Source organism: Corythoichthys intestinalis, chromosome 21 (genome assembly GCF_030265065.1).
Source record: "Corythoichthys intestinalis isolate RoL2023-P3 chromosome 21, ASM3026506v1, whole genome shotgun sequence".
NCBI lineage: Eukaryota > Metazoa > Chordata > Actinopteri > Syngnathiformes > Syngnathidae > Corythoichthys > Corythoichthys intestinalis.
In genome coordinates this window covers 6300513-6316439 of record NC_080415.1, presented here as the reverse complement: position 1 = coordinate 6316439, position 15927 = coordinate 6300513, and the positions used below count along the sequence as shown (strand labels likewise).

General features: G+C 38.8%; 1 protein-coding gene across 1 annotated transcript in view; it reads right to left on the bottom strand.

Annotated features, from left to right (window-relative positions):
* jmjd1cb (jumonji domain containing 1Cb) overlaps nt 1-15927 on the bottom strand; it is a 238873-nt gene that overhangs the window by 123133 nt on the left and 99813 nt on the right. The window contains exon 2 of the mRNA XM_057825761.1: nt 1163-1354. Coding sequence (XP_057681744.1) covers nt 1163-1354 — 192 coding nt within the window. The remainder of the gene's footprint in view (nt 1-1162; nt 1355-15927) is intronic.

Below are 15927 nucleotides of genomic sequence, written 5' to 3'. Positions count from 1 at the left end.
GGACAAGATCATCTGTCGCAATTAGCGATCTTTGACACTTTTTTTCTCCTCCCCACATACAAACTTGATTCTCTCTCAGCGGCTGTGATTAACCTCAATGAAGTTGCTCTCCTAACTAAGCCTTGCCTATCATTCGTCTTTGTAAGTTTTTAGTAACTTTGTGTATTGAATTTGAAAGGAAAATGTGTGTTTTGTTTTTGGCGAACTTTTTCATGAAGCTAAACTGTTGAAGCGACTCACACATGGAAAAATACGATTGTACAACGTTTTAAATGTATTCATTTGGTATATTTCAGTTACCACGATTTGAGAGATCAATAAATTGAAGAATTTACGCCTTGCATTTGGAGTGTTTCTTTTTGGGTTTGCTGGAATAGCGTCACTGACACTCGCAGCATCAAACAGGGGAAGGGGTAAGCGCTGCCGCACCAAGCCACTTCTGGCTGCATTTTCGACACATGAAAAATAACGAATACGTACTACAGTATGACGGAAAATTTTAGTGGTTTTGTAACCGCCACGTTTTCATAGCATGGTAAACCGTGAAGGTAACCGGCACATGCCTACACCCGAACCACCCCCCTTAAAAGTTTTCTCCTCGGATCTACACGATTCACGTAGGTCATCCTTTTTTACTTCAAAACGGCGAATTTCGCCGAAAGGTGAGAGATTTTCATGCCTGTTAAATCTTTTCTTCTTTTGTTTTCAATTTTGTCCGTACTGAAACTTTGTTAACAACAAGTAATTTGATTGTATGCCAGAAACAGACAACAATCATCAAGATTTTACTTGGAAAACAAAAGAAATCTTCCAGCGCTCTTTTAAAATTTGAATGCCCATTTAGAAGCTAAATGTGTAAAAACTAGTTAAAATGTGTTCGCGTACAGCCAGATAAAAAAAATCAAAAAGCATTGCTTAACAACACCAACAAAACCAGCGAGCAATCACGCCATCATCAGACAATACAGACCAATACTTAATCAACTCCACTCAACAGTGCCATTTTCCAAGAAAACTCATGAAGATGAAAAAAATATGCTCCTGGAAATTCAATTAACACCATTTAAAATAGCCTTCAACGCTTCATAGCCAGGAGAAGCTATGCTCATAACACCGACTGTTGTGGTGGCTGTGTCATTTCTATAAATAACAAAGTTCTTACCAGGGCAGGCCACTGTATGTGTTTAGCCTTGATTCCCTGCAGCAGGCCACCTACTTCTCCACCTGCTCCTCCAGCTCCTTCCTTCCTCTTCGCCCAGACCAGCTGGTGCTCGAGAAGAAACAGCTGGAAATCATCGTAGACCTTCACCCACTCTCTCTTCTCCCACTCCTGATCATCAAATTCCACGTATACCTGCAATACACGAAACACAAATAGATCGAAATCAGAAACCTAAGCATGTTTAATTATAAAGACCATGCGGCACACACACGAAGAAAAATGGTCACTTAAGAGTGTTGTGCTTTCACGACTTTTCAGGAGGGAGTGGAAATAGATTATAGAATTAAGATTTGTTATAATGAAAAAATTAAATGTTCATTGGCTGTAAACGAGTAGCATGTGCGATCGAGACACAAAAATAGCAAAGTAAGTTGCCCCCAAGAACGGTCAGAGACGTAAGACAAACAGAGGATATAATATATAAGAAAGACAGGGCATATGGTGGTAAAGGATAGATTGTTGAAACAGAATGTCATTGTCAGTGGCGTAAGAAAAAGATGTCGATAAAGAAGCTAAGGCTAAGCTTTGGTCGGCTCGTTTTTTTTTTTTCAGTCTTTTTCAGCCCTCGACACTCAAGCCATCTCTTTAACTGAACATTTGTATGTTCTTCCAAATCTTTACCAGTGAATTTGGCACCAGGGACATCAATTTCGGACAGAATTGGTAGAATTAGCTCTGTAAACATCTCCTTCGTACACTATTTCCAATTGGGGACAAACGGGAGCGTGTCCCCCCCTTAGCAACAGTAGCTAACATCATGAATATTAATGAGCGGAAGTGACATGTTGCTTGCGGTACGCCATTGCAGCCAGCAGAGTCGTCACCTTTGACTTACTTCCATTCATTCGTAAAATGTTGGCTGTGAGTGGTGGGTTGTGTAGGTATAACTGAAATAAACTGACAAACTATTCAACCAGCATGTTTACAAACGCAGCAGTTCAAAACTACATCCCCCATAATGCCTAGCTCACTAATAGCTACCCTTTTAGTGAGTACCGAGAGCCGAGGCAAAATCAAACTTTGCTATAAAAGTTTACAATCATCGGCAGCACAATGATACGACACCAAACTGGATTTTACAGATCACGCCAGTACAAAGCTCCGACAGAAGTCAACAGTTGCCATTATATAAGTATTTATCGTAAAAAAAATTAACTCTTGTCAAATGGGCTGGCGCTCTGGGAACACGTCACAGGCAGCAGTACCGTAGCATTCTCTACAAAGGGTCAATTTAAACAAACACTAATTGTGAAGAAATACCACTCCGTGTCATTGTGGAATTTCCTCTTATTAACATGATTAACAGATGACGGAACCCTAATGCATAGAAAAGAAACACCGCTACTTAGAATACTAACATTCAAGCAAATACACGAACGCAGAACAATTAATACAAGATGAATACAATATACTTCATTTCTGTGTACACATATAACCCCATAATCATACCTGTCAAGTTGTACGGTTTGGCCGCAACTTGGACAAGTGAGAACTGACATTTAAATGTGTACTCCGTATGTTAAAAATCTGTACGTTGTTCGTGCGTTACGTTTTTTATTTTTCCGATCGGATTTTGTCACCGTTTCGGCAACGAGGAAATGTGCGTTACTACATTGGTTGAATGGCGCGACAAAAGTCAGAGACACTGTGAGAGAAGACTGTTGTGACGCTGTAGCAAACGCAATGCTAGGCGGCGCCAATATTTCCTGACTGTAGCCGACAGCCTTCAATCTATGCCTAGATATCAAATGCTTATAGAACTACATGCGAAATGACAGACGGCGGCATTAATAAACAGCCACCATTTTGAAGCAGTAGACTTCTAAGAAAGGCTCTGTTGTAGTGAACTTTCCTAGCGAACTTAAGTAACTTTTTATCTAAAATACTCCTAAATCGGCAAAATCTGAATTTGAATCTATCTTTTGATGATGAAAGTTTTCAAACTTTCACATGTCAAAAGTAGAAAGAAGAGAACTAAAGCAAAAATGGTAGCAATTTTAACAACTTTAACAGTTGATTCACAACATTAAACAATTTCCAAACATAGCAAAGGTTTTTGTTTCGTTTTTTTTTTTTTTTTTTTAAATGAAAAACAAAACATGAAAGGTAACACCAGTTACTTTGACAAGTAACTAGAGCTGTCCCGACTAGTCGACATAGTCGACGTCATCGATGACGTAAATCCGTCGACGAGCACAACATCCCGTCGACGGTTAATGAAGGGTTAAAAAAAAAATATGCGCGGAAAGTTCAGAATGTCGGATGTTCTGTATGCAAGCGGGGAAAGCGACACAAAGCCAAAAAAGCGCACCAGAGTGTCCAAAACATTGACTTATTTCAAAGAAATAAAGGAGGGTACACTCTTGTGTCCTGTCTCTTCACTGGCAAGCTTGGCTGCACGTCGGCCGTGAATAAACACCTCAAGCGCCGTCACCGTTTGTAAAAAAAAAAAAAAAAAAAAAAAAATTCATTTTTTGTACACCAGAGGGTGCTGTCGCTTTACTAAATAATAATGTTTCATTGACAATGGGCCTATAAGTGCTATTAGTATTGCCAACTGAAAGGTTTATTTCATGTTATGGTTTATTTTATGGTATAGAAAATTATATAACGTTAAAAGGTCATAAATATATACAGTATATACAGTGATTGCACTCAAGGAAGAGATTGTCAATGATAAGGTAATAAATTAAGGTAAAGGCAATTCATATAGGCAATTCATTGATATATAAATAAGGTTTAAAAGGAAAAAGGTGAAAAGTTTTCATTAATTTCTAATTGTGTTGTTTTATTTGTGTGCACCGTAGCTATTACAGTGTGATTACATCAAGGATGGAATAAAAGTTGTAAACCATCAGTTTAAGAGACCATCTTTTCAATCGGGATGCTACACTAGTTAATTCTATCAGCATTTGAAGTCATTGTTTATTTGTGATTTATTTTTGTTATTTACGTGTTTATTTGTACTTTAGTAAATAATTTAAGTGTTCCAATATGTTTTTTGTGAATTGATAAGCGTCAACAAAAATTTCATTGCTAAATTAGTAAACAAAAACAAAAAATATTTTTTTTAATTATTAGATTAGTCGACTAATCGTAAAAATAGTCGGCTGACTAATCAGGAGAAAATTAGTCGTTTGGGACAGCCCTACAAGTAACTAATTACTCTTTCGTTCAGGTAACTGAGTTACTAAGGCAAACTGTTAGGAGAAGTAATTTGTTACTAATTAATTACTTTTTAAAAGAAAGATTAACAACACAGGTCATAAAGATGAAATCTGCAGAATGAAAAGTGACGAAAGCGGAGATTTCATTCTGCCAATTTGTTGCCGAACACAATTTGCCTGCAACTATTGCTGATCACTTCTCAGAATTAGCAAAAGAAATGCTCCCTGACTCAAAGATTGCATCGATAAGTTCATTTTATCAATTGACCTTTTTAATTTATAACTGGACACACTAACGAACTACCTTCAAGTCAAACTGAATTGCGAGCTGAAGTGCCATAAAGTGCAGCCATCAAAAGTCATGATAGAAATTGCCAAAAGTGCATCATACAATTATAACTAAAGTCACTGTTAAATTTTAGTAATCATGATGTAGCTGAAGATACTGATTGTTCTTTGATTGCACCAGGTTATATGTTACAATATTACCAATAAATTCATGTAATTTAAAAAAAAATTATTTTATTTTTGTTTCATATTGCACGCTATATAGAACATTGTAAGATTAGTCACCAATTTGTAAGGGCACACGTCACTATTTGTAAGATTGCCAATGGCCTCGGGTTGACAGGTATGCAATATACAACAGAAGACACATGATCGACATTAACAGGAGATAAACTGGGTATTGGGCACTATAAACGTCTCTTAGAACTACTCCTTATTGATATCTGTAACTGCCTGATCTCTCGCCAAACTGTCAATCCAGTAGATGGCGGTAATGCCCCATGATACAAGGGGTAAACCACCAACAAAAAACAAGAGGAAGAAGTACTCATTCTCCCGCCCCTACTAGTAGGAGCAACATCAACGCTAACAAGCGCTGCTCCCCAGCGGCCGGAGGGATTTTCTTCAAATTGGACCCGTGAAAAATCATAAAATCCATCATGAATTTATAAAAACCCGGCCGGACAGTAAAAACAGGATACAAAAAGAGGACTTGTCCTGGCAAAACAGGACATTTGATCACCCTAGTATAAGTGCAAATTGTGCCGCGAGAACCACAATATTGTTGGCTGCTGCGGCTCATACTAACTAGCTACATGGCTAATGTCACCTATCAGGGAACCGATTAGTAGCTGTAAATCCGTGCCATCGGGCAATTCATACAGATCCAGGCCCTCCCAGACCGATGCACTCTGATCTCACACATCACAGACTGATAACTAGGAGTGGGAACCTCTTGGTACCTCACGATACGATACGGTTTGCGATACAAAGCTCACGATAACGATGATCTGACGATATGGTGATACAACGATTATCGATACATTGGTCAGGAAATCATTCTAGGATATTCTAAAAACAACTAATAAACAGAAAAATAAGCTTCTGCTGTGAATTGGATTGAGTTTATCACTAATAGACATCCAAGCCATTTGAACTGGGAGGTCTGCCATCGCTTCCACTTCAAACGGATTGAACGTCTATGGCCGTCAGTAGCAGCCAATGCCAGGCAGTGAGGTAATTTTGGGCCATTTAAGGCCATTTACCTGTTGATTTTCGGTTACTTTTATGGGTCACTTCCTGTTCATTTTGTGTTACAGAACAGGAAATGACCTGGAAATGCCCTAAAATGAACAGCAAGTGACCAAGAAATGCCCTGAAAATCTGACAGAATGACTGTGAATGCTCTGGTTTCGAATGAAGAACGTTCCCAGTCTAAATGGATTGTGTCGAGCACCGTCAAGGCAGCCTTAGAGAGACACTGTTATGGTGGATTTTGGTAGCAACTTGTTTTTGTTTTTTTTTTTAGACATTGACACCTTTGTAAAATGATATCTCAGTTCTTGCAGGAGCATATCGATAACCTTTAGGGATACAAAGTATCATGATATATCACCATTTCGATATTTTTTCACACCCATACTGATAACCAATTCAAATCAGCTTATTCATACACTGCGAGTAAATAAATGAAAGTAGTTTCTAAGATACCAATTCCTGACAAAAGAAGACAAGACTACCAAACACCAAACTGCAAGTAATAGAATGTTTAGCTTTAGTCGCTACGGGTAAAGGGGCAAATTACTCACTGTGCGGCAACAATCGTCAACATCAACCTTGTGAATAACCTGTGGCTCAGCTCATACCAATGTCATCATGAAGCTTTTGTTCAATATTGAGCATAAATTCAAAATAATCATTAACCATCAAAATTGCTCACTATAAATCACATAAACCATTTAGGAAAATTAAACACACCATATGTCTTCACTTTCAGTTTATCTATTGTACAGGTGTACATTTGTCCACATAGTTTGTAATTTGTACATTGCTGAACAGTCTGTAAGGATGCATGCCATCGGCTCCTCATTGTACACATCATGTTCTTTCATTCCCCGGCCTATATAACTCCCCCCTCCCCCACGTCTCTCATCCATAGGCAGCGAGAGCATCCACGGAGATCAGTGAGTGCATCTCTCCTCAGTCACCCTCCCCCTATGCTGTATTGCACTACTGCAGTCAAACAAGTAATCACTCTTAAGCCAGCAGACAGCAGCTACGTCACTCTGTCCTTTGTTTACTGTTGCTGTGGCCTCTCCCTGTTTGTCATTACCACCTTCAACTCAATCCACACATCTCCATCTTCTATGAATATTTATCAATTACTGTCTTGATTCTGTAGTATGAGTCACAGACAATCTCAGAGCCCACGTATTTTCCTGCTAAGGGGTAGGTAGTGTGATTGAGAGCGTCTCTCGAGCCGCCTGGTTTTTAGCGCCAGTGTAAATGATTAAAATTTGTGAAATTAATTCTAACGAGTTGATTGCATGAAGAAACTAATCTGTGGTCTCCTTCAATTTTCTCTAATATTATTTTCAGATGTATATGAATTCCACAAAACAGGCCAATTTATTGAGGCACTTTCTTTGTTTAGCTCAAATGCTAATGTGAGTGAGCGATAGGGCAGTGCAATAATCATTCACAGACTGAGGCTGTTCGATTAATCGATTTTACACCAAAACAGACTTTTCTGGTTAAAACGGTGTTAAAAATGCACTTTTTTTTTTTTTTTTTTTTTTTTTTTAATTAAAACTACGCCTCCATAGTTTCCTTTGCATTTCCGCTTCCTCCCACAAGCGCGCGCTAGGCATGTGCCGGTATGATATTCTGAGCTTATGCCAAAATATGACGGTTTCACGCTACAGGATTCTTATTTTTCAAAACACATTAGCAAATTGGAACATACAGTGGGGCAAATAAGTATTTAGTCAACCACCAATTGTGAAAGTTCTCCTACTTGAAAACATTAGAGAGGCCTGTAATTGTCAACATGTTTAAACCTCAACCATGAGAGAAAGAATGTGGGAGAAAAAAACAGAAAATCACATTGTTTGATTTTTTAAAGAATTTATTTCCAAATTAAAGTGGAAAATAAGGATTTGGTCACCTACAAACAAGTAAGATTTCTGGCTGTCAAAGAGGTCTGACTTCTTCTAACGAGGTCTAATGAGGTCTAACGAGGCTCCACTCATTACCTGTATTAAAGGCACCTGTTTTAACTCATTATCGGTATAAACCACACCTGTCCACAACTCAGTCAGTCACACTCCAAACTCCACTATGGGCAAGACCAAAGAGCTGTCGAAGGACACCAGAGACAAAACTGTTGACCTGCACCAGGCTGGAAGACTGAATCTGCCATTGGTAAAACGCTTGGTGTAAAGAAATCAACTGTGGGAGCAATTATTAGAAAATGGAAGACATACAAAACCACTGATAATCTCCCTCAGTCTGGGGCTCCATGCAAGATCTCACCCCGTGGTGTCGGAGTGGCTTCGTAAGAAGCATTTCAACGTCCTGGAGTGGCCTAGCCAGTCTCCAGATCTCAACCCCATAGAAAATCTGTATAGGGAGTTGAAAGTCCGTGTTGCCAAACGACAGCCCCAAAACATCACTGCTCTAGAGGAGATCTGCATGGAGGAATGGGCCAAAATACCAGCAACAGTGTGTGAAAAGCTTGTGAAGAGTTACAGAAAACGTTTGGCCACCATTATTGCCAACAAAGGGTACATAAAAAAGCATTGGGATGAACTTTTGATATTGACCAAATACTTATTTTCCACAATGATTTGCAAATAAATTCTTTAAAAATCAAACAATGGGATTTTCTGTTTTTTTCCCCACATTCGGTTTCTCATGGTTGAGGTTTACCCATGTTGACAATTACAGGCCTCTCTAATATTTTCAAGTGGGAGAACTTGCACAATTAGTGGTTGACTAAATACTTATTTGCCCCACTGTAAGTATAATGTTAACATAAATAGAAATATATTCTAACTAAAATTAAAATAAATGCAGTCCGTTAGGTGAGCCTAAACCCACAGCCACAGCTCAACATTATTACCATCAGAAAATAATCAAATTATTTTCCGTAAAAAGCACGTGTGCATGACTCGTATCATGTTGACATTATACACACACTCTCTTTCTCAACACAGACAATTGCCAGAGGAAGAAAAAACACGGTTTACCACCGCTAGACACACTAAACACACCGGAGTTAACTCTCGTAGCTTGTGGGTAACATTCATGACAGTGTTTATTAACCTTTAATTTTCTATAAATGTGAAATCATATTGATGGTACTGCCTCCCCTGCAGCCACCCTCCGCAAACATGTTTTACATGTCGGTTGGCCCTCCTCCTCTAAACCGCGGCCATCTGTAACTTTTCTGTAGCCGGAGTATTGCCATAACCAGCGATTTCGTTTTCTTCGATGGGGGGAAAAGTTTAGGAGTTTCACCTCCTCCAGCCATCGTTGTAGTACAGCTGACTCACTGACACTGAGCAACAACTCGGTGGGGGATGGTTGAGCCTTACAGCTGCAAAAGAGGGATTTCTCCATTTATTTTTGGGACATAAAAAATAGCTAATACCTTAAGGGCGGTCAATTATAATACTATTATATATAGGAGTATCCTATAATATTAATGCTAGATATTTTTTTCTAAAGAATTGTTTTGAATCATGTTTGAAAGGTAAAGTCAGTGTTCTGTTTACATTCCATTCCTTTCCACTAGTTAATGCTATCAGCATTTGACCTCATTGTTTATTTGTGATTTATTATTGTTATTTACGTCTTTATTTGTACTTAAATAAAGAATTTAAGTGTTCCAAAATGTTTTTGTGATTTAATAAGCGTCAACAAAAATGTCATTGCTAAATTAGTAAAAAATTTAAAAAATAAAAATCATGAGTCGACTAATCCTAAAAATAGTCTAACCGGGAGAAAATTAGTCGTTTGGAACAGCCCTAGTTCAGATCAGATCATGTGATTGGAAATCGAGCCAATCGCGCCATTTTTCAGAGGATCGGAATGCGGTGAAAAGGCTCGGGATTTTAATTTTTTAAACATATTTATGTTTTTGTACTTCATCCTCGTACAGCGCCACAGCCTTTCACCCTCCTTCCTGCTAAGCCAGACATGCCCAAAGTCCGGCCCGGGGGCCAAATGGTCAAATTTCATCCGGCCCCCAGCCTCTGTCATAAAATCAATAACGTCTGGGCCGCACACAGACTTATAAAAACGATAATTTTCCCTCATAACTTGACGACAGCCACTCGTAGCGGAACAAATTTCAAGACACGTCTGCCGCCCGGACACGTTAACGGACGCACGCGCAACGTTATGATGGATGCTCCCGGTTGCTGGGAGAGAGATTTACTCCTTTTTAAAAGACTGGAAAATACATTTCTGTATGAGACAGGCAGGCACAACCCTGCGGTCGCGATTTTGTGCGCAAGTTATTTTTTAAAGCGAGAGGGGAAGAGAGATAGTTCCTTGCTTCTTGTCTTTCAGATGTCCAGCAGTAGTTTTAAGGCATTTCAATTTAAAAAATGTCCTGAGGTGTGTTGCTAAGACCTGTGTGCGTCTATAAGAGGTGAGTACAAAAACCCTCTTGTAATGCTTAGCCTTTATTGTTGTTGTTTTTGAGATGTTAATAGATAGCGCCGAGCGCTAAGTTAATTAGCTAATTCGCTAACGTCTATTTCATATGCAGACCGTGTAAATTACAGTGACGTGCGGTCAGGGGAGGCAGGTGAGGCAGAGCCTCACCTGTCATCATGACAAAAAAATAATTGTAGCATCAAATTTATATTAATATTTGTCCATTGCTCTTTATGTATGACTCATTTCAAACATTTTTTATAGTCAAAATCAGGCATGAAAATGGGTCAGGGGTTAAAAAGGTGAGAAGGGTGTGGAGGAAATATGTTCCAGTACACTGTACACCCCAACAAAATATTGAGCTCTGTCGACCCACACTGTGTTTCAGCAGGGCCGTGCAGAGACCGGTGGAGGGGCGGGTGCTCGTAGATCAAAAGGAGCACATGAACAAGTATTTAATACACCTTAAAACAACATAACTTCAATTTTAACCAGCTTTAGATCATTATTGGCTGCGACTGTGACATACTTTAATTGGGAGGGGGCAACAGTGAATAGAAATCAAAACTGTCATCAACACTTTCTGGCTTTGACTCAGTCAGTCTGCTTATTTTCTTCCCTCAACCTCTGCATCAAAACTTCCTTCCTCAACTTGTTCATCTGAGAACAAACCACATTAGATGGTCACTGAGCCACCAACAGCACAGTTTTCTTAAAACTATTATTTCATTATTATCCATACTTAACAACTCTAGCACCTAATGATTGATAAAGCAATGACATAAAATCTTATAGAAACATAACATTGTACAGTAATTGTGTTTATAATTGTATTTAATACCCGACTATCCTTGCAAACTTGTTCTTACCAGGTCTGCTATTCACCCAGCTGATGAGGTATCCACTGCCTTTAGCAGCCTCATCTAACTCCTTTTTTTATCCCTCAATCTCCCTTCCCTACGAGGCATGTCTATGTAATGAAATATAAATATTAAAAAAAACAAAAAAACAGACTCCCCGGTGGCTTTTAGTTTTAAAGCTTTCTTAATTTCTTTCTCTCTCAATAACGATGGAGGTAGATTTGTGTTTTTATTATTCAATCGTGTTTTTATTATTCAATCAAAAAACAAAGTTACTTCTATCAAAAACAAAGTTGCTTCAATCAAAATACAGTATATACTTTTAATCCCCATAAAGTCACTTCAATTAAAAAAAATGTTTTTGATTGCAAAAATAAATTTGAGACAAAAAAAAGCATTTGAAAACTATTTTACTTGATTGAAACAAATTTTTCCATTGAAGTAATGTTGTTTTGCGTTTGGGCCACAGTTTGGCTAGGACATTTGTGTCTTTATTATTCAATCAAATAAGTTGCTTCAAACAAAAATATACATATAAAAAGAAAAACTTTGCACACGTGTCAATCACCGTTTACCAAAGCCTGAGAGGGTTTGAGTAGACTCACTATGAAGCATTTAATAAAGCCAAGCATTTTCTTACTACTTTATTCTTGTTTAAAAATAATTCGGTGGGGCAGTAACATGTTTAAAACTTATCATAATTCTTACATTTTGAAGTGCTTGAAAACCATTTATAAATGATACTTTGGTGAAAAAAGTGAAAAAACATGTCATATATGTATCTTTTTTCCAATGTAAAATCTGAATAAATGCATTGAACACGCACAAAAAAATGGGGGGCTACTACGCGGTTTTCACTTATTGCGGCGGGTTCTGGTCCCCATTAACCGCGAAAAACGAGGGATCCCTGTATTTCTGAAAAGCTTTAAGAAGCAGGACTCATTCCCACCACTCGTCGGGCCGGTGTTGTGCCGACACCGGCCGTCAGCTCAAATGCAAGCCGAAAATAACGCGTCTCCGGCGGACGACGGGAGCGATGTGAGGCGCCACCTCCATCCGAGAGCATGCCGCTTAATTTGACTCAACAGCGTGTTTCTTCGTTTATATTACCGCTAAATACACAAGCTTGACGCCAATTTAACGGGAGCTATTTTTTTTCATGGGAGATTTGGCTAGCTCTGGCAGTGTTCAACGCAAGCTGCAACGAATGGCAGTAACTTTTTTATATCGCAAAATGTGAAAACGATTGAAACCATTACTCACTAAATTCAATCTGCTGGCAAATACAGGCAAGTGTATATGCTGCGCTCTGGTCTGCCCCGGTGCGGATAAGACCTGCTTTTGGTTTTCGCAGCTATGCAATGCCACCCAAAGGCTCTCTGAGCACTCCATGTACAGTAAGGAGTGCGCGCGTTTGGAATAATGGAACGCACCTTGGGCCGATGATTGGTTCTCGTCAGCGAAGCATCTACAAGGATTTGCTGACTGTCCAAGTGTGACATTTTTTAAAGAACCGATTTCTTAAGTGCTCAGTTTACGTACTAAGTTAATCACATGATGATAATAATAATGTAACGTTGATAATAGTCAACCGTTTTATCAGATTGAAATTCTTTATTTGTGGAAACTTATTGAACAACACGACTGCTATCTGCCGCAGCCAACGCACATATCTCCCCCCGCCAGAACAAACGTAAACACGGAAGGCACGTCCCTCGCTCTCCCGCACCTCCCTCACCCCTCTACGTCATGCGGTGCATTCTGAACACATGCTAACACCCTTGCCACATTATAACTCGATTCGTTACAATAATAATAATTAAATAAAACCTCCCGACCCCCCCCCCTCCTCCCAAAAAGAATTTCTCCTCAGATCTACGCAATTCACGTAGGTCGCCATTTTTGACTTCAAAACGGCGAATTTCGCCGAAAGGTGAGAGATTTTCATGCCTGCAAAATCGCTGAATTTGCCTATTTCCTGTTCAAATAAAGAAATGAAACGAGAGGTGCGGCAGCAACGACTAAAGCCTCACCTCTGAATGCGCAATCCATAACAAACTGGGTTGATACATGGAATTGGAGCGTGCTGGTTGCCGTACATCTGCATGTCGCCATTATAATGTTTCCAGATACGTTTATTTGACCTGATTTTCCACACTCTGGCTAATGTCTTTAACCCTTAAAGTTTAATGTTTGTTAGCGACATATTTAGTTTTGCTGACGGGAAATAAAACCGCAGTGAAAAGGCACAGGTTGCGGCAGATAGCACTCTGCCGCACTGAAAGGGGGCGTATGTGAAACTGGACTTTCCGACAAAAGTGGACGTGAATAACAACACCGGAGCTAAAAGGTTTGCTTCAAACTACGGGACAGAAGATAACTCGCGCTTTTCAAAAGGACTGGTACACCCGAAAAGACTGGCTATGTGGCTGTCCTTCGAAAAATCGCCTTTGCTGCTTTCCCTGCCTTTTCTTCTCAACTTGTGCCAATGTCTGGACAAACACAAGCTATTGTGACATTAAAAAACTACCACGAAGCCTCAGCAAACATGAGAGCTCGACCACTCACATTCAAAGCCTGATTGCTTTAAAAACTTTTGAAAGCTCAAGGATTGATTTGGCTTTGAGGAACAGCTGAAGCTCAACGGTAGCATCCACAATGCTCAGGTAAAGGACAACCGAAAGAGTTTGAAATACCTCATTAATGCAACCTGCATCCTAGCTAAACAGGAGTTAACATTTCGTGCTAACGATGAGCGTGTAAGCTCTTCTAAACGTGGCATATATGTAGAACGATTATATGGTTTTGCTGAGAAAGATGAAAGGTTAGCTAGACATTTGGACACACCCACTGTGTTTTCTGGCTTGTCAAATAGAACACAGAACGATCTAATTGAAGCAATCCTCTCCACTGAGGCGGAGAGATTTTTTAAAGTAAAGGAAAATAAGGAGGACTTTTACAAAAAGGGCGTAGGTTTGCAGAGGGACGATAGGGACATAACACTACCAACTTTTCAGGATGCTAAAATTGTCCCCACCAACTTTTAAGCAACCTTACCTTTTTTGCATGATATAATGTTCGGTTATATAGAGAATTTAGATCTTTCAACAGTTCCGTATGTTGTAAGGATAGAATTGACCCTACCATTATTAAGTGAATTATTTTCATTGTTTATGTTTGCTAATAAAAACCAGACATTTATTCAGGAAGTTTTCAAAATGTTTTAGTATTTTTTGAAAACAAAGGTTTGAATCGAACAGTGTATCATCTGAACCAATGCACGTAAAAGTTACTATCAGTAGATAAGGATTTATTTTGCATTGATCATTTTGCCTATTAATTAATTAGGTTCATATACATGAGAAATGTGGCCCTTTGCCCCCTTCATCCAATGTGTTTGGTCTAATTAATGTCCCATCCCCAGCAAAAAGTGTACCTACATTCAGGTTATGCTGTTATATCGTCCCTACGAATGTTGAGACCAAACCTATGCCCTTCCAAAGTAACGGCGGTTTTTGTGGTGAAGGACAGGCACAAGACCACAAACAGTTTTCATTTCAATCTTATATAAAAAAATAAATAAATAAATAAAAAAAGAGCTTAGACCAAGAAAAATACAATAGAATATTTAAAAACTAAATTTTGGTCTTAAATAAAATATTCTTTGTTTTTCTTTTCAGACTTTTTGTTTAGCAATCTGTAATACATTGATTAAAGTATCAGAATTAAAAGTTTTTAAAACAACTGAATATTTCACTAAAGGTCAGAATTAAATTCTGTGGTTTTGTACACCACTCTTTACTCTCATTTATGTTGCATGAATTATAGAATTGCGACGGCCAACACATTGAGGGTGTAGAGCAAATGCATGTTATTTTCTTACTTTTACGTATCGATAATATGTACCGTGTGTGCGTGTTTTGTGAAGAATGCTGATGAGATATGAAATAACCAGTAGCCAATTGAGTAAGCTACCCTTTTTGGTTTATATACTTGGAAATCTGACACTAAAGGAGTCAGTGCCTCACCAACCATGAACCTCACCGCACGTCACGGGTGTAAAACCATGATTAGGTACAGCGGTAACATTACAAACATGCAAAATAGTACAGAAATCTGTTAATGCAAGTCCTGCCTGGGAGCCGACAGGCGTGTGTGCTCGTGAGCGGGCAGGGAGAGAAGAAAGTGCGCGCGCTGTAATGAGTGTGTGTGTGTGTGTGTGTGTGTGTGTGTGTGTGTGTGTGTGTGTGTGTGTGTGTGTGTGTGTGTGTGTGTGTGTGTGTGTGTGTGTGTGTGTGTGGCGATTTTGGAGGCTGCCAGACTTTTTTATGTGCTCGGCAATAACCGCCACAAGTTAAAAGTGATCAAGAGCAGTTGTGATTTCCACCAGTCACTCAGAGAGCTTCACAAGCGAGGTAACACTGTGAAAACAAAGTATATTTGTTAAAAGAAGTCTTATTCCTAAAGACACTTTGTGTCCAGAAAAATATGGAATTCATTCCACCAGTGTAAATTTTATTTTATTGTTGAGAGAAATAAGTACTCCCTTTAAAACGGTTAATGTTTTTGCACTTTTTTGTAAAAAAAATAAATAAATAAAAAAGCAGCTTTTTGTTGTATGGGCATGTTTCCATCGTTCCTGTTGAATCATAGAGATATTTGAAATAAATAATGGACATAAATTTGTTTGGCTACTTTATTAATCAGTAATGTATGATGCATC